The sequence below is a fragment of the Rattus norvegicus genome, chromosome 14 (assembly GCF_036323735.1).
Source record: "Rattus norvegicus strain BN/NHsdMcwi chromosome 14, GRCr8, whole genome shotgun sequence".
In the NCBI taxonomy this organism is placed as follows: domain Eukaryota; kingdom Metazoa; phylum Chordata; class Mammalia; order Rodentia; family Muridae; genus Rattus; species Rattus norvegicus.
In genome coordinates, this window is record NC_086032.1 from 66,689,298 (window position 1) to 66,713,630 (window position 24,333).

The 24,333-nt window shown below is 40.7% G+C and overlaps 1 protein-coding gene across 7 annotated transcripts in view; it reads left to right on the plus strand.

Annotated features, from left to right (window-relative positions):
• The window catches only part of Kcnip4 (potassium voltage-gated channel interacting protein 4), a 1,150,698-nt gene that overhangs the window by 1,096,001 nt on the left and 30,364 nt on the right, over positions 1 to 24,333 (plus strand). For all 7 annotated transcript variants that reach the window (NM_181365.2, XM_063272886.1, XM_017599089.3 and 4 more), the window contains 1 exon segment: positions 20,094 to 20,163. In NM_181365.2, the coding sequence (NP_852030.1) occupies positions 20,094 to 20,163 (70 nt within the window).

A 24,333-nucleotide genomic window follows, 5' to 3' on the forward strand; every position in this document is an offset into this window, starting at 1 on the left:
CTACCATTGCTCCAACGCTTTTCTTTGACCAAAAGTGTCCATTTTCAGCTGAACATTTTAACAATCAGAGAAATTGTTTTTCGACTTACTAGGCATCCTAGGGAATAGAAAAGCAGAAGATGTTTGCACCGTGTTGAGAGGTTATATAAGGACCATACCATCCCTGAATTTTTCATCTTCCAGCAAAGATAAAAAGAATCTGAGTGCAATGCTATGGTGATTTCAATTCAGATACACGTCCTTTTCTGGGAAACAGATGTTAACAACTGACAAATCAGAAAATAAAAGTATCTGGGAGTGACTAAAAAAAAAAAAACTATTGTTTTTTATTTCCTTGTGTGTAAAGAACATAAAACCTTCAGCTGTATGCATCTCCAGGGAAAGATGATATTCCAGGCTCATCTAAAGTGAGTTTCAAACAGGCTCTCTTGCTGATTGAAATAATATTTTTACCATATTTGCAAATAAATGTTTTGAACATACATCAGTTCTTATTGAAAACATGCAGCCATGAAGGGAAAGTGGTAGAATTTGTGTTATTGCACAATTCTTTTATAAGCCTAGACTCACTGGATATGTTGGGGATGTCAACTTTTATGTTTTCAATAAAATAATGCATACATTCTATTTAAACTATTGTAGTTAATGAAAAGAAAGAGAGCAGTTATATTATTTCAGTTCCTGGGGTAAATATAAAAAGGCAGTGAGCTACCTGACTCTCATAGCCTCCAGTCCTGCCAGCTATTGTAACTCCATTCATACTCCTTCTCTAATGTATGTAGTTAAAGAAACTTCTGAAGTAGTAAGCTTGGATATGGCTTTTCAACAGCCCAGAAAATTGAGCAATCAAAAACCAAAGCAAAGAATTAGAGCAATTGTTAATTATATATTGTTGCTTACCACAGTTTAATTCCTAATGATGTTTAACTTTGAAAATATCATCAAGGATGCCCCAATAGGACTTTCAGTAGGAAACAGATCCACCAAAATCAAGTCAATCATGTATATATCACAAAAATAGCTACTACCATCCTCCTTGATAGAAGTGAAAAACAAGATTCAGCCATAATTCCTACAGAGAGATCAACAAGTCTGAGTTTTCTATATTGTTAAGAGAAAAAAAATTCTGTGTTCTTGCCTTTTTTTTTTCAGACTTGGAATATGAGAGGAAGACATCTTGATTCTCAGATTTTCTGATGCTTTTGTCCAGCTGTGATAAATTCACCTTCAGTCAGAACATGATAGTTGATGAGAAGCAAGAATTCAGAGGGGCAAGGACAGGCTTGCCCTCTACTCCTGTTGGTCCTCTTTATAGACTGCCTCATGCAGAGTCACAGCTAAATAATTATATATGGAGTAAATACTATGGAAGAGTTAGAAATCACATTCTAATGAATGAATTAATTACTCTGTTTCTAATGAGATTGGGAAGTTTACTGAGTACATTATGCAAATGATCCCTCATTTCTCTCCGAAGGCCTAGATAACTGGGATAATTGTCCCTGACAAATGATGAGGACTCTAGTACATTCCAGGCAGACCAAAATTTTAGGACTCTTATTTAAAATGGCCTTCTATTTACATATGTAACCTATTTCTATTCTCACACATATGTTAAATCACCTCTAAGTTACATACAATTCTAAGTGTATTGTATTTACACTGTACATACAATACAAACAAGCATGTGCTCTATTGTTTGAGGGGGATAGTGACAAGATTCAAACTTCTACAATGATTGGTATGAACGACAGACAGCCTTGGCTTAGAAGGAGAATACAGACAGAAGGTACAGAGCAGGCAATAATCCAAGCAGGCCTTCCAATGCTGAGGGAGGGAAGGCAAACTGTAGCTGGAGTGCTGCTTGTGTCTTTATTTATGGGAATGCAATATAGCAAGAAATGTGCAGCAAAGCCATGATTTGCTTTATGAAATTTCCTGGCTTATTTTAATAACATTTCATATCAACATGTCATTGAATTCATACATGTAGATCCCACAAATGGCTGCTCTTGTTACCTGTCTGAGATCATCACAATTGGACACACTGACATCTCTTTAGTCGAGGATCACTTCGCCGATCTTCTGTATGTTCTCACCTTGTATTGCCTCCCATCTCTTCTTGACTTCTCTGTATCCCCTAAGGTCTCAGTTTAAAAGTCACTTGCTTTTGGATGTCTCTAGAGTGTTTCTAGGCTTAGCCCTCCCACGTTTTCTTACCACACTTACCAACACAGTCGCCAAATGATTATCCGTTCAGCTTATGTTGGCATTATCAAATAGACACTAAGCTCCACATGAAGACACTAATCTTCATCCCCATAAGATTGCTTTAATTCTAACTTATTTTCATGTCCTCTTATATAGATTATATGTCTAAAGCCCACACTGCACAGAGCTGGGGATACGGTTCAGTGACTGAGGTCCTGGGTTCAAGTCCTACCATATGGACATATTTTTGATAGCTAGGGTTAGCTGTCACCTTGTCAGAATCCAAAGTCAAGACTCACCTGGGGGATGGGCATCTGAGCGTCACTATGAGGGATTAGCTGGACTGCATTAGTTGGGGTAGGAAGATCCATTTCAATGTGGATGACAAGAGCAAATGCAAAGGCGAACATTCATTTTCACTCTGCTTCTGATTGTGGATGCAGTGTTTCCCAATGCCACGTGGCTGCAGCTTGTGGATAACTTATCTTTATTTAAATCTCATTGATAAATAGCCACAAGATGTGCATACTGATTTCAAAGGTTGAAATTACTCCCTTTTAAAACAATAAGGTGGGCTTGCCCAGCAGGACTCCACACCCAAGGTATATTCACACCCAAATTTCGTAATTGGTTTTTGTTATTGTGTCAATTTACTTTGTGTTTCTAAGACCTACTACTACTACTATTACTATCATTGTTACTATTATTATGTCATTAAAGCCAATAGTGGTTTATCATCAGAAGATGATCATAAATTTAGGCTGAGCTGCTCCTCTGTAAACATCAAGAACGGATGAAATAACGCCTCTGAGATCCTATCACTGAAACAGTTAAGTCCTCTAGGTATTCAATTTAGGAGCTAGGCTCACTGACACCTTAAAGAAGAAATAGCTTTCTGGCAAGAAAGCTGGATATACATCAGGCTTAGGGAAAGAAAACCCCTGAAAAACAAGGACCAGTAATTGTGATTCCAGTTAACATAGAGGACACTACTGCCCCCTTGTGCCTCAATATAACATTAAACCGTAAAGAATATTCCAGGACAACTGTCACCTGAGCTCCAGGGAACCCAGTAAAGAGTTCTGTGGCTGATGGCTAGAATTATCAAGGCCTGGCATCATCCACTGAGCCACAAAACACAGATGTCAGATGGAGAAGTGGGCGAGGTGCTGTTAGCACTCTTACCTGGAGGCAGGGCACAGTAACATTCTAGCAGTATGACTTTCTTCGTAACACATTCTTCTAACCCTCTTGCTAATTGTCTGTCCTCTTCAGAGAACAGAAGAATCTCGAAGAACCATCAGGAGAGGGCAAAACGAAAACAGAAGTTTCTCAAGTCTTTTACAATAGACAGAATGTATTTATCAGGATAAGCAATGAATTTGGCATACAGCCAACCCTCAGATTGCAGGGCAGCTCCAGGAAACTGCAGCTTGCAGCTGGTAATAAGAGAAGAAAGAAACACAGGAACACATGTGGCCCACCACACGTGCATGTACATTTGACACGCATTCACTCTTACAAACGAGAATGTGCATACACAGATATAAAAAGTTAGCTTTTTCATGATGTTCTGCCCAGTAAGTTTTAGTTTTTCAGATCTTTGTGTGTGTATTGGTCCAATGTTTAAGTATGAAATGGCTTTGAGCAGAGAGTGGAAGGAAGCTTTAGGCAGGTGTGGACGTGCCTGCTGACTTGTTCCTGCAGCCCCGGGTCCAGATAAGTGTTGGGAATGAGAATACTTATTGAACAAACAACTACTGGGTTTGGTCTTAGTGAATTCATGGGTTTCAAAGAGAGTGTGAGAAAATTACCCAATAGTTAGTTTTTGGCTTTCATAGTTACATCTGTTTATGAAAGAAACTGAGTTAAACGTAAATTTCTATACTCCAACTCCAGTTCAAATCTCAGGCCACTGATTAAACTTCTGTCTGACAGTGGCAAAATTCCTTAACCTATCCTGAGCTCATTTATTACCAACCGTGTGGGAAAATATCTGTCTCCTCTACTGGCTATGAGGATTTAATGAGAACACGTTATCATCTCTACTGCCCTGGTGCAGCGCCCAGCAAACCAGGGGTGGTCATTAAAAGTTAGTTTTCTTCATCCGGCACAGCCACTAACCTCCCTCAACTCTTCTATGGTTAAACTTAAGGTGTTTTAAAACTCTGAGTCTACCCGAAACAATTCAACTGTATATATCCATCTATATTGACATCTGCACACACAATTCAACGGTACGTATCCATCTATATTGATAATCACAGATGGGAAATCTGTCACCAAACTCATTTCCAAACATGAGCTCGTTTTTGTCTTCATATTCTGTCAAGAGATGCAATAAAACTGCAAGGAGATTATAGCTTAGGTTAGGGTGATTTTTTTATAACGAGTAATGGAAAAATCATTCAATAGCATTTCCATAGCCAGTGAGGGATGTGTCTCAGCTCATAATAGAAGTTCATCAATGACAGGTCTAATGAAATCATCAAAGATCCAGAAGTAGCTAGTGTGCTAGAAGGCAAAAGTTCAACTGTGAGGAAATAGATTTTTGCAAAACCACCCAAATCCACCTTGCTATAGTTTCATGTGTGAACGTCAGTCTCAAAATATCTTACTCATCCTGATGGAAACACTCCAGTTTTTCCTCTTGAGAATTTTGTTTCAGTTTGTTTTGGTTCGTTTTTTAAATTTTTTATTGTATATATTTTTTTAGATCTACATTTCAAATGTTATTCCCTTTCCCGGTTTCCCGGACAAAAGACCCCTATTTACGTCCCACTAACTGCCCCCTCTCCAGGACACCCCTTCCTACAATCCTTCCTCCATTCCTGCTTCCCCTACTCCTCTAATCAGGTGCCATCCCAAGGTATCCCCCTGTTCTGGCACATCAAGTCTCTGTGAGGCTAGGTGCATTCTCCCACTGAGACCAGACAAGGCAGCCCACCTAGAACAACAAATCCCACACAAAGGCAATGGCTTCTGGGATAGCTCCCACTTCAGTTGTTCGGGACCCACATGAAGACCAAAGTGCACATCTGCTACATATGTACAGGGAGACCTAAGTCCAGCCCATCTGTGCTCTTGCTTGGGGGTTCAGTTTCTGAGAACCTCAAGGGTCCAAGTTAGTCGACTCTGTTGGTCTTCCTGTGGCGTTTCTATCCCCTTTGGTGCCCACAGTTCTTCCTCCTATTCTTCCATAAGATTCCCCAAGTTCCATCCATTGTTTGGCTGTGGGTGTCTGCATCTTTCTGAGTCAGACCGTGTGAAGCCACTCAGGGGACAGCCATTCTAGTTTGCTGTTTGCAAGCATAGCAGAGTATCATTAATAGTGTCAAGGACTGGTGCTTGCCCTTGGGATGGGTCTCAAGTTGGGCTGATTGGTTGGGTCTCAAGTTGGTTGGCCATTCCCTCAGTCTCTGCTCCATCCCCACTCTCTGCATTTCTTAAAGACAGGATGAATTTTTGTGGGTCAAAAGTTTTACATGTGTGTTGGTGTCCCTATCACTCCATTTTGGTTCCTGTGAATTTTTATTCAGTTGATTGTGTTTCAGTTGATTGGTGCCATGACAATCTGAATGTGGTTTCATCAATTAATAAGATCTGCATAATGACCTCGATGGTGACAATAAATAAATAAACACAGGGCACACCTCAGCACTTGGAGTCCTATTCATAGCCCTTGCAAACTGAATAAATTTTGCCATTACATCTAGCCCTTTGAACCCTGAGTGACAGCCTTCCTGAGCCCTCATCCTCTTCAAGCCTCTGTAAAGCAGAACCACAAAGTGTTGGCTGCCCTGTAAGAAGTAAACTATCTGTTAACATTGCATCTGTCCTCTGATACGTTTATGAACATGTGTTGCCGTGGAAACTTAAAGAGGTCCTGATAAAAAGCCCCAGACCATGGTAGGTTGTTTGATTCAGTTGTTTCTTCCTGGTGCTTCTCCTGAATCAAGGTTAAATGGCATTCTCTGTGTGCAGGGTGTTCATTGTTCTCTGTTCCTGGATCTGTACACATCTCATTGTGATGGGCTGTCTAGCAAGAAGGTAACCTCCTCCAAGAGGCGCCAGCACATGCCACCCACTCTTGCTCTCTGAAAGACTTCTTTCTTCCAATGATTATGTAAGGCTTGCTCTTTTGTGGCTCTAATTCGAAAACCTAAGACCCCTTCATCTGTTTTCATTGCATAGTTCTGCCTACAATCTTCCTCTGCTCCTACCCAGACATAAGTCAGTCTATTTTTTTTATCTGCTAGACTAATAAATAATAGCTTTGTTTTGTTTCTTAAGTCAGCAACATACAATTCTGGTGTTCGAAAACCAAGATTTTCAGTTAAGCATCTCACAATGACTATCTCCTATCATGTGTATCAGTCTTCAATTGTACTAAGGGCGAGTATGGGAGTTAATAAGAGGCATAAATACTTAAGTGTACAATGTTATAACTATTACAAAAATAGCACAAAATATGTCCTAAGAACTTTTGTTTTGAGTACAATATATCTGGTCTGAGAATTTCATCCATAAATGCAATGTATTTGAATTTTATCCACACTCACTTTCCTTTTAATGCCTCTAAGATCCTCCACATCACTACCTACCATTATGTATTCACTTACCACAACCTATTCAGGTCAGGGAGTCCTAGAGAGGACCTCCCATTTATTCCATAATATTTTGGTTTTGATTATTAAAAGATTATTTCCAAGTGTTTTTTTCAGATTTTTGTTATAATTTAAAACAATTATTACATTTAGTTATTGTCTCTGTGTTATTATGTGTCTGTGAGGTACATATGATGTGTGGGGGTGTGTGCATGTGTGACCATGTGCATTTAAAGGACAACTTGCAGGAGTCAGGTCTCTCCTTGTACCCTATGTGTTCTAAAGATCAAACTCAGGTTGTTGGGCTTGGTGGAAAATATCTTTACCCATTGAGTCATCTTGCTGAACAGACATCCTATGTGTGCATGTTTAGTTAACAATTTAAAGATGAGAAAATGGCTTTTGCTAGATGACAACTATTCAAGAGAAGATAATTCAGCTAGATGAGTGAAGACATAATTTTGAGATAGATGTTTATCGTTATATGTCTGATTCTATGTTTTATTGTAATATTTCTGGTGCATTTTCTCAGAACTATGACAAATTTATATGCAATGCTGAAGGGGTTCTTTATGAGGCAAAATTATAAGAGCTTATGACACATCTCACAAACTAATTTTCTTGGTAATTTCCTGTGAATACATGTGTCTGCCTCGGAAGTACCATTTCTACCCTTTCCATGATGGCAGCATTTTAAACGTATTTTCACTCTTGCAGCATCACAGGGGAGAATAGTTTTCATTTAACTTAGTGAATGAAAGGCTCCTGAATTTCTGTTGACATTTATTTCTAGAATCTTAACCTTTATTTTCCTCAGGTTATCATTTACAATTACAGAATCCTCCTGTATTTGGGAGTCAATGTTGATGAGATTAGATAGAACAAACTTAATTGACAATTCAAGAGTAGAAGCCTAACTCATATCTACTTAATAAAATCATTGCATTTTATTAGACCGGTACTATTCTTGCTTTAAGTATTGAATAGATACAATTTAACCTCAATACATTGCATTGGTGTTACAGTCTTTGATTCTATGATAGAGCTTTGCTTACCAAAGTCTGCTTAATATTTAATGAACAATTGACAAAGTGCAAGATAAAGACAGATATCATTGTGTGCACTTTTAATTAAGTATCATATCACCTATCTGAATCCACCATTATTTCAATTTTATAGATAAAAAGACAATTAGACAGGAAGATAAAACAAATTGTCTCAACTTACACAGCTCCTTCATGACAGAATTTACACTTAAGTTTCTATTTGACTAGGAAGCCCAAGACTATTATCATTGTTCTAGCTTGCTCTAAATATACCCTGGCAGAAAACACCAACTGTCTCATGAATTGAAAAGTATCTGTGACATCGGTGAATGAGCCAAGATTTCCAAAGAGCCAAGTTAGAGGATTGGCAGACTTAGCTGCCCATTATGTAGCCAAGGGCAATGATTGTAACCTTACTGACCTTGATCTCCACACATTTAAAGCAGGAATATTAAATTGGATTATTGTGAAAATTGTTCTGACTCTCAAATTGTCAAAAGACTCTGGCCTGCCATTTTCTAATTAAGAGAGATGGGGGTGGTTTCCCCTTATAGAAATTTTGGTCAGCAAACATTAGCATCTATTTATCCAGATGAGATAATCCATGTCAAGCATTCAAGACAATACCTGGAACATAGGAATTGGTCATGTGCTCATAATCATCTTTTTGTCATTATAGATGGTCAATATTTGTCAGTAGTAATATACTAATAGCAAAATACTCACTTCACAACTAAAACCGATCCTGTCATGTGTCAAGAGACAGCTGAGCTAATCAAAAAGACCATTAGTATTATGGCTACATTATCAAAGGACAGAGATATCTTCACCAGCAGAAAAAATTACAGTAGTTATGTCGAAGAAAATAACATTCCATCACTATTGCATTCTTGCCACATCTTGGTTAGGAGTTTGAAGAGCAAACTGAAAATATAATTGTCATCACATATTAATGCAAGCTACTTGGAGACCTCTACCTCCTTAATCTTTGGTGGAGCAGTTCACTTAAAGAAGTCTTGAGCCTAAGTGTCAAGCCTTTACCATAGTGCTTTTAATGCTCAGTTACTCAAGAAAAAAACAAACAAACAATGAAACTGTGAGTAAGAAGATAGAATGGTCCTTACTGAATTAAAGGCAACAATTTCTATAAAAAGCCAGAATATCTCTCCCTCTCTCTTCCTCCCTCCATACCCCCTATGTGTGTATAAGTAATCAATGTCTCCAATTTTGAGTAAAATTGTGTCCTTTTATGTGTGGGGTTCCCTATCACAGCCACAATGAGAGAATCTAGCTGCCAAACAGATGCTACACGCTTTTGAAAAGGAGGATATTTCCTCAGTTCATCTGTCAGAGACCATGACCATGTTTATAGACCTAAAAGGGAAGAGTAGATGATGCAAAAGGCAAAAGTACATAACAATTGATGGAATCTGAGGAGTATAGGTTTGCCTCTAATGAACTTTACAGTACCCAAGAATTAAAACAATGTCATTTACAACTTAATTCTGTATTTGGATGCTCAGAATCATAGGAAACATAATAATCAGAACCATGTGAGTTTTTTATTGAATATTTTTATTTACATTTCAAATGTTATCCCCTCTCCCAATTTCCCATCCAGAAACCCACTATCCCATCCCTCATCCCCCATGCTCCTTCTTCTGTGAGGGTGTTCCCCCACCCAACCACCCACCCCTTCCCACCTTCTACACTGGGGGTTCCAGCCTTGACAGGCTCAAGGCCTTCTCCTCCCATTCGTGCCCAACAAGGCCATCCTCTGCTACAGATGCAGCTGGAGCCATGGGTCTGTCCATGTGTAGTCAGTCTTTGGATGGTGGTTTAGTCCCTGGGAGCTCTGGGTGGTTGGTATTGTTGTTCTTATGGGTTAGCAAACCACTTCAGTTCCTTCAATCCTTTAACTTCTCCAATGCAGACCTCATTCTCAGTTTAACAGTTGTCTTCGAGCATTCGCCTCTGTATTCATCATGCTCTGGCAGAGCCTCTCAGGAGACAGCTATATCAGGATCCCATGTGATATTTTTCAAAAGCATGTACTGGGACTGGAGAATTGGCTCAATGTTTAAGAGTACTTGTTGCGGAGAGAGACCTCACCACCAGATCAGGTGGGCACTCCTGAGGCTGCAGAGCGAAGGAGACCACCAACACTGCCCACCCCTGCCCACATCCCTGGCCCAAGAGGCAACTGTATAAGGCCTCTGGGTTCCCATAGGGGAGGGCCCAGGAGCGGCAGGACCCCTGCCTGAGACACCGCTGGAACCTGAAGGAAACAGACCGGATAAACAGTTCTCTGCACCCAAATCCCGTGGGAGGGAGAGCTGAACCTTCAGAGAGGCGGACACGCCTGGGAAACCAGAAGAGACTGCACTCTGTGCACATCCAGGCGCCAGAGGAAAACACCAAATGCCATCTGGAACCCTGGTGCACGGAGGCTCCCGGAAAGAGCGGTGCAGATCTTCCCGGTTGCTGCCGCCGCGGAGAAGACTTAGGCAGTACCCCACGAGCAAACTTGAGCCTTGGAACTGCAGGTAGGACCAACTTTTCCCCTGCAAGAAACCTGCCTGGTGAACTCAGGACACACAGAGGCAAAATTCCTCTAAGGCCGGGCACTTCCTGTGTTTACCGGAAGTCCCACACCGGCGGATCCCGGACCGCAGCAGCTCTCTGCTCCCAAACCCCGTGGGAGAGAGACCTCACCGCCTGATCAGGTGGGCACTCCTGAGGCTGCAGAGCGGAGGAGACCACCAACACTGCCCACCCCTGCCAACATCCCTGGCCCAAGAGGCAACTGTATAAGGCCTCTGGGTTCCCATAGGGGAGGGCCCAGGAGCGGCAGGACCCCTGCCTGAGACACCGCTGGAACCTGAAGGAAACAGACCGGATAAACAGTTCTCTGCACCCAAATCCCGTGGGAGGGAGAGCTGAACCTTCAGAGAGGCGGACACGCCTGGGAAACCAGAAGAGACTGCACTCTATGCAAATCCAGTCGCCAGAGGAAAACACCAAACGCCATCTGGAACCCTGGTGCACGGAGGCTCCCGGAAAGAGCGCAGATCTTCCCGGTTGCTGCCGCCGCAGAGAAGACTTAGGCAGTACCCCACGAGCAAACTTGAGCCTTGGAACCACAGGTAGGACCAACTTTTCCCCTGCAAGAAACCTGCCTGGTGAACTCAAGACACAGGCCCACAGGAACAGCTGAAGACCTGTAGAGAGGAAAAACTACACGCCCGAAAGCAGAACACTCTGTCCCCATAACTGGCTGAAAGAAAACAGGAAAACAGGTCTACAGCACTCCTGACACACAGGCTTATAGGACAGTCTAGCCACGGTCAGAAATAGCAGAACAAAGTAACACTAGAGATAATCTGATGGCGAGAGGCAAGCGCAGGAACCCAAGCAACAGAAACCAAGACTACATGGCATCATCGGAGCCCAATTCTCCCACCAAAGCAAACACAGAATATCCAAACACACCAGAAACGCAAGATCTAGTTTCAAAATCATATTTGATCATGATGCTGGAGGACTTCAAGAAAGACATAAAGAACTCCCTTAGAGAACAAGTAGAAGCCTACAGAGAGGAATCGCAAAAATCCCTGAAAGAATTCCAGGAAAACACAATCAAACAGTTGAAGGAATTGAAAATGGAAATAGAAGCAATCAGGAAAGAACACATGGAAACAACCCTGGACATAGAAAATCAAAAGAAAAGACAAGGAGCTGTAGATACAAGCTTCACCAACAGAATACAAGAGATAGAAGAGAGAATCTCGGGAGCAGAAGATTCCATAGAAATCATTGACTCAACTGTCAAAGATAATGTAAAGCAGAAAAAGCTACTGGTCCAAAACATACAGGAAATCCACGACTCAATGAGAAGATCAAACCTAAGGATAATAGGTATAGAAGAGAGTGAAGACTCCCAGCTCAAAGGACCAGTAAATATCTTCAACAAAATCATAGAAGAAAACTTCCCTAACCTAAAAAAAGAGATACCCATAGGCATACAAGAAACCTACAGAACTCCAAATAGATTGGACCAGAAAAGAAACACCTCCCGTCACATAATTGTCAAAACACCAAACGCACAAAATAAAGAAAGAATATTAAAAGCAGTAAGGGAAAAAGGTCAAGTAACATATAAAGGCAGACCTATCAGAATCACACCAGACTTTTCGCCAGAAACTATGAAGGCCAGAAGATCCTGGACACATGTCATACAGACCCTAAGAGAACACAAATGCCAGCCCAGGTTACTGTATCCTGCAAAACTCTCAATTAACATAGATGGAGAAACCAAGATATTCCATGACAAAACCAAATTTACACAATATCTTTCTACAAATCCAGCACTACAAAGGATAATAAAGGGTAAAGCCCAACATAAGGAGGCAAGCTATACCCTAGAAGAAGCAAGAAACTAATCATCTTGGCAACAAAACAAAGAGAAGAAAAGCACACAAACATAACCTCACATCCAAATATGAATATAACAGGAAGCAATAATCACTATTCCTTAATATCTCTCAACATCAATGGCCTCAACTCCCCAATAAAAAGACATAGATTAACAAACTGGATACGCAATGGGGACCCTGCATTCTGCTGCCTACAGGAAACACACCTCAGAGACAAAGACAGACACTACCTCAGAGTGAAAGGCTGGAAAACAACTTTCCAAGCAAATGGTCAGAGGAAGCAAGCTGGAGTAGCCACTCTAATATCAAATAAAATCAATTTTCAATTAAAAGTCATCAAAAAAGATAAGGAAGGACACTTCATATTCATCAAAGGAAAAATCCACCAAGATGAACTCTCAATCCTCATCTTCGGTTGGTTTATATACAAGTGTGCAATTTCTAGGCTTGAAAGTAAAATGATGCTATCTGGTGCTGGATAGAGGAGCCTTATTTTTTATTATGGCAGCTTGCTATTTTTGTAACATGGTGATTTGGTTGAACACAATAAAGTACAGTAGTAACTGAAAAAAAAAGAGTACTTGTTGCTCTTTCAGAAGACCAATTTTGATTCAACACCCATTTGGTGGGCTCACCACTCTTTGTAACTCCAGTTCCAAAGTATTCAGTACCACTTCCTGACCTCCACAGACAACAGGAATGTAAATGGTGCACACACATACATGCAGTCAAAATACCTAAAGTAAAAAAAAAAAATCTTAAAAAGAAACACCCCAAAAAACAAAAAGACTTCTTGGGAGCTGGAGGTGTAGCTCAATTGATAAAGTGATGACCGGTGTCTGCTTGACCCTTGAGGTAGTCAGGCCCATTGAGCACTGAACTGGACTTAGCCCACTAGAGAGTGAAATGCGGGATCTTGGTCTCTGTGCCCAGCCAATAAACACACCCAGAACAGCTTCAGAAAATTGGTTGTTTATAGGTTGAGGTAGAGTGGGGGATATTTATACTCTCATGGAGATGGCCAGTGTCGCTGGGGCAAGGGTTTTGTGGCAGTAAACCATTGCCCAGACGGGAGTGTTAGAAGATCCTTCATCAGCATATTTAGGGGCTGTAAGTTCTGGAGGAAAATATCCTTATGAGGCAAAACTCTGTTTATTACCAGGATAGTAAATTCATTCTAGGGTTGATGATGGAAGAATCGGTTTTATGGCACCAGGTTAAAAGTGTGGAGATAGCCAACTTCTGCCTTTCTCATGATTGAGTTACTCAGGGTTGAAGTTCACTCAACCCTTCCTCTATAACACCAGGCCATTATGGTTCCACAGTAAAGTGTGCACTAAGCACACATGAAAACCTATATTCCATCCCTAGAATGATATAAATTTGGAGATAATCATTTTGAATAAGATAACCTATATTAGAAAAAAAGTGCTATGTGCTCTCTCTCATTTACTTAGAAATCTTTTGATATGTACATCTCATTTGGAATAACCACAGAAGTCAACAAATTAGGATAGGGTAGTATCAGAAGACAGAAGATGTAATACAGTGATCTCAAGAAGCAAGAGGTGATATTAGAACAGGAAGTTTCAAATGGAGTTAGATGAGAGGGTAAAGGAAGGGATAGCTGCAACTAGTAAAGCTTCCTACACTATGTTGTATACATATAAAAATAAATATATTCTACAAAGTGGCAACCATGACTCTAATAGATACCACAGATTAACAAATAGACAGTCCAATGGAAAAAATAGCTTCTATCTATTGAGGTTGTTGGCTAGTGGGTTTCCACAGGTTCCCCAAATATTACAGGTTATTTGCCAGTGCTATGGGCTACCTTCCATAACTGGACATCAGACACTATTTCAGTGTCTGAAATATCGCCTACTTAAGATGTACAATATGAATAAATTAAGCTGGAATTGACCTGAATACTTCAACTATACTGACTAGTTCTCAAGGTACTAGAAGTTACAATATATGCTATAGAAGGAGAAAAGTAGTCATCAGTCTTATACAGATGAGAAGCAACAATAACTGGTCTGACAAGGTATGTCCATTGATGTAATAGTAGAGCAAATGTTACAGGAGTAAGAACATTCATTTTGATTGGACTTAGGACCTGCCCCATAAAATGTAACACATACTTGGCATTGTAACAAGACCAAGAGCCTGTGGTTAGATAGGTCATAGGAAGTAGGGGAAACCTCTTTTGATAACAGGGCATTAAACCAATCTCTATTGACTTATTATTATACACATATACTACTGCTTCTCTCAAACAAGTGTCTTTTGTTGCAGTAGACAGTGTTTAACAGAGAAGCACAATTGATCATGGTGCACAGAATAAGCAATTATGGAGTGCCCCACTCCTACTAAGTGGGACACCTATATTGCACCCTGATGATTGCAGAAGAGGGAATGGAAAGACTGTAAAGGCCAGAGGAAATAGATAATGGCAAGGAAATGGTGTTTTGCAGACACAAAGGACAGATGTATAAGTAAGTTCATAGCAGTTATGACTTGATATCCAAGATCTGTGTAATCACAAGCAAGGCAAAATCTCAGCACGGACAGACAAGTGGGTATGAAATCCCACTGTCAGCTGAAGAGCTATTGGCAATTAATTTCTTCCAGGAGAAGGAGAGTTATTTTTCTTTAAGGGTGTAAGCACTAGTAGGTCTAACACAGTCCCGTGCATGGCCACATACTTATGTGTATTAGCAGCACTAATATGTCTCTGATTTAAAAAAAATGAAAGGAATAACAATCTTGGGCTCTATAAGTCAAAGAACATTGTCTTTTTTATTATTATGGTCCCAGAGCCTAGATTTTGTATAGACGTGTAATTTCTGTAAATGAAAATTAAGGTAATAAATAATAAATTGATATGAAAAATTTACCTGGTGAGGCCTACTACCCTCAAAATCAATAAAGCATTTCATTTGCTGAAAAAATGATTTCACCAGACAAAAATACAACTAGAATAAACATTTATGAGACAACCAATTTCTACCTATCTGTTCATATTATAAAATCTATTTATCAAAAATGCTTCAAGACAAAAGACAGCTAACAAGTTTGTAGAATTCTGTCAGCCCTTTGTATTTGATCTTCAGCTTCTGACATCCTCTCTTTAATTGTGAGGAAGTTTTCAGATTCTGACTGTACAAAAAATATTTTCACCTGATGGCAGACAACCAAACACTTTCTTTCTTTTTGTGGTCATAAACAGATGCTTCATGGTTAAGAAGGTAATAAATCACAATTTACATTTGTAAGAAGGTCCAACCACGAAGTGTTCATTTGCTCTTATACCTGGACCACTATGGCCAACAAGAGTTATGAAATCAAAATTTGTGAGTTATTTTGTGTACACATGCTACTTTATTACCTTTTCTAAATTACAGGTGTTAATTTTTATTGGACATTTTTAATTTACATTTCAAATGTTCTCCTCTTTTCCCCACCCAACTACTTGCTCCCTCCCACCTACCCGCCCTGACATTCCCCTACACTAGGGGGTCCAGCCTTGACAGGACCAAGGGCTTCTCCTCCCTTTGGTGCCCAACAAGGTCATCCTCTGCTACATATGCAGCTGGAGCTATGGGTTTGTCCATGAGTACTATTTGGATGGTGGTTTAGTACCTGGGGGCTCTGGTTGGTTGGTATTGTTGTTCTTATGGGGTTGCAAACCCCTTCAACTCCTTCAATCCTTTCTCTAACTCCTCCAATGGGGACCCCATTCTCAATTCAATGATTGGCTGCAAGCATTCACCTCTGTATTTGCCATGCTCTGGCAGAGCCTCTCTCTTAGGAGACAGATATATCAGGTTCTTGTCAGCATGCACTTCTTGGAATCAGCAGTACTGCCTGGGTTTGGTGGCTGTATGTAAATAGGCTGGATTCACCAGGTGGGGCAGACTCTGAATGGCCATTCCTTTAGTCTCTGCTCCAAACTTTGTCTCCATATCTCCTACTAGGAATATTTTTGTTCCCCCTTCTCAGGACTGAAGTATCTGCACTTTGGTCATCCTTCTTCTTGAGCTTCATGTGGTCTGAGGATTGAATCTTGGGTAATTCAAGCTTTTGGGCTAATATCCATTTATCAGTGCGTGCATACCATGTGTGTTTTTTTGTGATTGGGTTACCTCACTCAGGATGATCTAGTTCTATCCATTTGCCTATGAATTTCATGCAGTCATTGTTTTTGATAGCTGATTAGTACTCCATTGTGCAAATGTACCACATTTTCTGTATCCATTCCTCTGTTGAAGGACATCTGAGTTCTTTCCAGCTTCTGGCTATTATAAATAAGGCTGCAATGAACATAGTGGAGCATGTGTCCTTGTTATATGTTGGAGCATCTTTTGGATGTATGCCCAGGAGTGGTATAGCTGGGTCCTCAGGTAGTACTATGTCCAATCTTCTGAGGAACCTCCAGACTGATTTTCAGAGTGGTTGTACCAGCTTGCAATCCCACCAACAATGGAGGAGTGTTCCTCTTTTTTCCACATCCTCCCAGCATCTGCTGTCACCTGAGTTTTTGATCTTAGCCATTCTCACTGGTGTGAGGTGGAATCTCAGGGTTGTTTTGATTTGCATTTCCCTGATGACTAAGGATGTTGAACCTTTCTTTAGGTGTCAATTTTAACTCTTCTATATATTAGCCATTGTTCTCCATAGGAAAAATAAATGGAGTTTTGTGTGTGTGTGTGTGTGTGTGTGTGTGTGTGTGTGTGTGTGTGTGTGTGTGTAAATACATGTGTTCCCATAAGCAAAAGGTGGAAGAGGAAGATAGCAAGGAAGAGAATGGAAGGAAGAGGGAGAAAGAAATGGGGGGAGAGAAAAAGAAAGGCAGAGGGGAAGAGGAAGAAAAGAAAGGAGGAAGAAAAGACAGATTGACTAACAGCTAAAATACATTAGAAGTTTAGTTGGTATAAATTCTGAAGTGGGAAGCCGGCAGACTGCACAATCAAGAAAATTTTTGCAGTTTACTAAAGGCACCCTAATGAGTCGGAGATGAATGCATGTTGCAGAGGAAGTCTAAGGCTGTCTGCTCAGGAATCTTCTAATACTTAAGACTGTGGGGTTGGGGATTTAGCTCAGCGGTAGAGCACTTGCCTAGCAAGCACAAGGCCCTGGGTTCGGTCCCCAGCTTCAAAAAAAAAAAAAAAAAAAAAAAAAAAGACTGTAAGACTTGGCTCTTTCCAAGCTTTCAATGAGACACGGTGGATATCAGCAGCATTGCAGAGGGCGGATTCCTGTAGAAATGTTCACCAATCTAAGGGCAAATTTCATTCACAAAAACATCCGGGATAAGGCTAGACTTTATCTGGTCACAGAAAAACAGCACGTGAAATTAGACATGGTTTAGTTTGCCTGTTTGTTTGCTTATTTATTTGATTCTCCTTTGTTTGTGCAATATTCATAGATTCAGAATCCTCACATTCAAAAACAATTGTAATAACCTGGGAAGTCCCAAGCCCAGTTAAATCTTCCCCTCTGCCTCACTGGATAGCCAATCCTTCCTGGTCTCTCTCTGTATGAGAACAAATATTCTGGCTCCATGCCACTGATTAATCAATCATAATTAATATGTTGACAGGGTCTGTAAAGACAAACTCACATCAAAGCTATCAGTATAAACTGTTTGCAAAGCAGAGGTCCGACCTCTTATGGGAACTAATGAGAAAACAGAAATCCCCCTACGGAAGCACATTTCAGGTGACGAACTGACTCACTCATTAAAATAATCAAAACGCACAGTGATAAAACAAGCTTAGTATTGAAGTGATGCTTTTTAAGGCTTACAAGGAATGTTGGTCGGTTTTGGTGATAACTACTTTTAAATTTCATATATATGTACTATATTTATATTTATACCAACTCTCCCCTCACTCCTTCCAATACCCCCTGTTACTGGTATTTACCACTAATATATGCCTATGCCTATACCTGTACACACACCCACACACACACATTGTTTAATCCACTTGCTGTTGCTTATTTGCATATGGCTTTATGGATTACTATATGGTATTGGATAAGTGGTTGAATGCCCATTCCCGAGGAAGACTGATTCCTCCTCTTTCAGCGTCATTAAGTGCTTGAAGCTTTGCCATCTAGAGGTAGGTCCCAGTGAGAGCTCCTCAACCCTCATTAGCATGTCAATTGCATGGTGGTTGAAAATAGGAAGAAGAGGGTAAATTTGAAGTGCACAGCACATGCATTTATATCTAATATCTGGACTGTTAAAACTCCTTCGGCATGCCCCTTGTTTTCCCCTAGTGGAAAAAACAATGGTTCTAGGGGAGCGTTTCCCAGTGTAAAAGGATTATGACAATTGGAGCAGAAATGAGTTTAAATATGGAGCTATGAGAATTATTTGAGAATGACTAATAGAGTGCCTAGAGTGGACAGTCAGCGTCCATGTGCAATCTGATGCTGGACTGCTATGGAATACAGCATTCAGTTCTCACAGGGCAGCTATACCACTGACCCTTGAGCCAACATGCGTACCTCTACAGCGTGAATAGAGCCGCTGTCTTCTCAGTCTATGCTGTGCTTGCTTCGTCCTTCATGGTTGTGAGGCAGCCTCTTCAGAAGTTTTAGATTTACAGAATGCAACATTTGCTTTTAGAGAACCAGGCTTGCCTGGTGTCCCCAACAAACCAAAGCTATTCCTGGGTCAGTACTCAACAGATCTCAGCAACCCTTCCAAGGGTATAAAGATAGAGTTCTACTAAGTTAAGGCCCACTCTGTTGCTTCGAAGACCGTCTTTCCCAACTTTTCTGAAGGTCTTTTCTCACATAAGGTCACCTTTACGTGTCCAAGTCCCTCTGTGCTCTAGAATAGCATCCTAGTACTAAGAATCACAATCCTGTTTGAAACCTCTTGAGTTATCTTAGACCCATAAAAACACTATTAGTTTCTTATGAAAGTCACAAGAATATGGGGGGGGGGAAATCCTTTGTAAATCATAAAACAAAGATCCAATAACGACTGTTGGAGCATATTGCAGTATCTCAGTGGTATGCCAAGAAAGGCAATGCAGTGCCCTATTACCTCATTGTTACAAAAACATGCATTTACACAATACTTAACCCTTTTAATGTCAGACAAACTTTGGTGCTTTGCTGGCTAGGGATTTTTGGTTTGGTTTGGGGAGTTTTTCTGTTCTCTCAACTTGACATAGCCTAGACATATCTAGGAAAAAGGAAGGTTCCTTTGGACCAGTCTGTGGTGCATTTTCTTGACTGATGTGAGAGGGCCCAGCTCACGGTGGGCTCTGCCACCACTGATTTGGTCATCCTGGGTTCTATAAATAGGGTGAGCAAACCATGGAGCCCAAGCTAGTGAGCAGAACTCAGTCATTGCTGTTACTTCAGTTCCTACTTCCAAGTTCCTATCCTGAGGGTGTTTAAGTGACAGAGTTGAAGTGTAAGAGAAAATCAACCTTTTCTCCCTAAGTCGCTTTTGGTAATGATCTCTATCACAATAATGCAAAGCAAATGAGGTCACTGGTCAATACGAAGAGATAGTTAAACCTTCAGTTCCAAGATTTACATTCCTTGATCATAAGAAAAAAACCGCTTCCTCCTCTTTCTCCATGCCACACCCCTAGTGTGCCCTTGTGTGTGTGTGTGTTTGTGTGTGTGTGTGTATGTGTGTGTGTAAATGGAGGTTAACCTGGGTAAATCATTATAGATCATTCAGTTCTATTCAAAATGTACAAAACCTCTCTTATGAAGGCTTTTTATATCACACCACTTCTTGGTGCTTTCTCTAGGAATGCCCCAGTGGTGTTGTTAATGAAGAAACCTTCAAGGAGATTTACTCGCAGTTCTTCCCACAGGGAGGTAAGTACAAATGTGGACTTGTTAACATATTCTCAGAGTTAGAGTTATGCCTGCAATCTTGAGTTTGGTTAAATCTTTCATAGCATGGCTCTACATTTTTAATTTTCTTGTAAAAGAATTAATGCATTGCATAGAGCTCATAGGATTTTTGAGTGCATTATAAAACTAAGCTACATTCACATCACTGACTCTCTAAAAGGCTATTTCTCAGTTTAACGTGAGTAATCCCATGTGCCCAGCATGATGTCACTCTCTCTCTCTCTCTCTCTCTCTCTCTCTCTCTCTCTCTCTCTCTCACACACACACACACACACACACACACACACACACACACACACACTGCTTTCTGACCTTTATTAGGAGTCCTCAAAATGACTTAAGGCCCTATCATGTTCTTCGTGATGTTCATTTGAATTTCTCAGCTCTCCAAATTAGGGCAAATGCAATTACCTTTAATTTACCAATGTGAAATCTAGGGCTTAGTGAAGTTAAATGATTCGATCAGAGTCATTTAACATCAGCTCAGTGGCAGATCTGGGTTATAACCTAGATTGTGTGTGTGTGTGTGTGTGTGTGTGTGTGTGTGTGTGTGTGTTTGTGTGTGTGTGTAGCTTTACCTAGTGGACTCCCTGCTATCTCCTTTTCCTTCCAGTAACTTACTATAACTTCCCAGCTACAGAAATGAATAGAAACTGAGATGTGATTTCAGTTGTGATAGGAATCAGGGCACTATGGTGGTGCTCTGGGCTTGTCAGAGGTGAGTGAAGAAATGCATGTGCTATTGTATCTTCTCTAACATAACACCAAGACCACTATGTGCCCAGCTACATGTGAAGAGAAACAAGAACAAAAGGATGTGACCTTCTCCAAATGTATTAACCTACACTCTAGCTAGCAGAGGGGCAATATAAAGCAGTGGATATAAAGTATATAGATGATATGGAGTCCAAAATAGTACTATGAGAATGAGCTATAGACATAATTAGATGTTCTGCTGAATCTAAAAAAAATTTAAAAAAAGCTGTCCAAGTAAACTGATCTGAGCTAATGATGAGGCTGGTGTAGGGTATCTAATATGCAATATGACTAGCTCTAGAAAGCTTCATGCACCAGCCCTCAGTCCCTTATCCCGGGATTGTTCTGTTCTGTAAATATGCAAATCAATGGCAGAGACAAATTCACCTCTGAAGTCCATGCTAAAGTCATTTGCAGCCTCAGCCTCATCTCAGGAGCAGTCCAGTTCAGGATGATGTCTTTCCCCTTTTGAAGGCAGCAGAGATCACTCCACCCAGGCAGATAAAGTTTAGGTAAAGAGACAGCTTAGCAACAGAGGTGAACATTTGTGGAAAACCCACAGGATTGTGGTAATTAACTCATTTGTTTGATAGAGGAGGGGGAGAGAGAGAGAGAGAGAGAGAGAGAGAGAGAGAGAGAGAGAGAGAGAAAGAGAGAGAGAGAGAGACTTAGTTGGGTTGGCGATAATGTCCAGAACTCTGACACAGGCATCAGATAATTTGCTATAAGATTAATTCAGGTATAGTAATCTCAACACTGAACAAATTACATGTGAGAATCTTGTGGGCATTTAGTATCGATAAGAAGTCAGTAAAAATCAGAAGAGAAGTCAGAGAAAATGACAGAGATTTGGAGCTTATTAACAAAGTAGTGAGTTGACCACCATCGAGAGTCCTTGGAACAGTATGCTTACACAAAGTAGAAAGCATGTGAGAGTTAGAGAACTGGAAGGACATTAAGTCCATTAGGAGACAGAATGGATAGAGACTCTAAAGAAGTACAAAAAAATCTAAGCCAAACCAAAACAAAACAAAAAAGAACCTTACAGGTCATAAGAAAAGATAGTGCAGACATTAAATTCAATGTCTTCCAGGAAGTCCAGGGAAAAGGATACGCATACATCCTTGGGATGTGACAGCCCGGAGGAAATAGACATCACTGTTGCACTTGATCTGAACAACTTTAAGGCAGTGTCAAACACTGACAGGATAGTCAACTGCAGAGTCCAAAAGGGAACCATGAAGACAATGGACAATCAACAGAGACTACACTTGAGGATAATTTGGCAGGGAGAGGAAAGAGGCATGAAGAAACCAGAAAGACAGTACCAAGCAGACATGACAGATGAGTTTGTTTTTTAATGTAAAGAAGCCTGAAACTTTATGTACAAAGAAGTTTCTTGCAGAAAGAGAACTATAGTAGCTTAATAGCTTATAACACATCGGGTTCAAATCTCCAGGAAACAATCATTAAATTTTACCTAGGACATAAAAGAGGGTCTATGAAATTTTCACAAGACTAGGCAAGAAGTGAAGTCCTTCGCTTGAGCTTTGAAATCTGTTTAACCCAGCAGGCAAAAATGTGGCTCCCTGTGCTTGTGGCCACAGTAGACTTTTCCATTTACACAGCCATCACCTTTCTTTCTTTCTTTTTTTAAGGCTAACCAGGTGCTAAGTCAACTGCCACATGTACAATTTGGGCTTTATGTCACTGGGAGATATGGAAAGTATACTCAGAAATTTTTCATTTGGAGGGAGAAATCCGACATGTGTACACACTCCCGGAAATTCCACATGGATATGCTGAGGCTGAAGAAACAGAGGTCGGGATCCCATTTATCCAATGGACCCATGAGTCTGTTTCAACATATTCACAACTACTGATGACAGTGAAGACTGCAACATTGTTTATATTATACTTAATTTTGCTGTTGAAATACTCAGTTTTTTCCATTTTCCTTTTCTTTTATTGGATATTTTCTTTTTTTTTTTTCTTTTCTTTTTTTCAGAGCTGGGGACCGAACCGAGGGCCTTGTGCTTGCTATACTGAGCTAAATCCCCAACCCCGGATATTTTCTTTATTTACATTTCAAATGGTATCCCCTTTCCCTGTTTCCCCTCCAGAAATCCCTTATTCCTTCCTACCTCCCCCTGCTTCTATGAGGGTGCTACTCCAGCACTCACCCACTCCCTCCTGCCTCCTTGGTCTGGCATTTCCCTATACCAGGGCATCAAGCCTTCACAAGACCAAGGGCCTCTCCTCCCAATGATGCCCAATAAGGCCATCCTCTGCTACATGTGTAGCTGGAGTCATGGGTCTGTCCATGGCTACTTTTTGGATGATAGTTTAGTCCCTGAGAGATCTGGTTGGTTGGTATTGTTGTTCTTCAGCTCCTTCAATCCTTTCTCTAACTCCTCCATTGCGGACCCCATTCTCAGTCCAATGGTTGGCTGTGAGCGTCTGCCTCTGTATTTGTCATGCTCTGGCAGAGTCTCTCAGGAGACAGCTATATCAGGCTTCTGTGAGCAAGCACTTTTCTTGGCATCCACAGTAGTGTCTGGGTTTGGTGATTATATATGGAATGGATCCCCTCTAAGATGCTCATTGCCTAAAACAAACCAAAACAACCTGCCAGAGCAAGCCCAAAGAGTATCTGAACTGGCCTTACTGGTACCTCTTCCCCCTGGCCATGGCCAATTTTCAAAATAAGTCACTAATCCTGTTAAAATACAAGCCAGTGGTATCACAGTTTCTCCTGAGAGCCTCCAAAATATATTCATGTATCATAACATGCACTGTCACTACACCCACTGATCCCCTCTCTCTCTGTTTCTCTGTCTTCCTCCTCTTTCTCCCTCCCTTCCCCCTCCCTCCTTCCATCTTCCTCTCTCCCTCCTCCTTAGAATTCCACAGTCTCTAGTACCCATATCTTTCTAGCCATATGCTCTTGTTGGCATTTAACAAAGACAGCAGTGACACCTCTGTTTCTGGTACCTAATTGAACACACCAATTCCAGGTCCTAAAATTCAATTCTCTCCAGTGTACACCTCTAATTCTCACTGTCTTTTGCTTGTTTTTAATCGAGAAAATAAATATTCATACAACATATCCCAATCATCCTTTTAACCCTCCCCAAACTCTACCCAGATCCTCTCCACCTCCTGACCCATCCAACTCCACACCCTTCTTTCTCTTTACTGCTAGAAAACAAAACAGGCCAACAGAGAAAAAGGTAACCTGAAACTATCCCCCATGGCTCTTCTCTGGCTTCCATTTTTCTTCTCTATTCAAAACTATCTAATACTTGGCATTTGCTTATTTTATTGTTCACTATCTTTTCACACCATTAGAAAGTCAACTTCTTCTCCCATTTT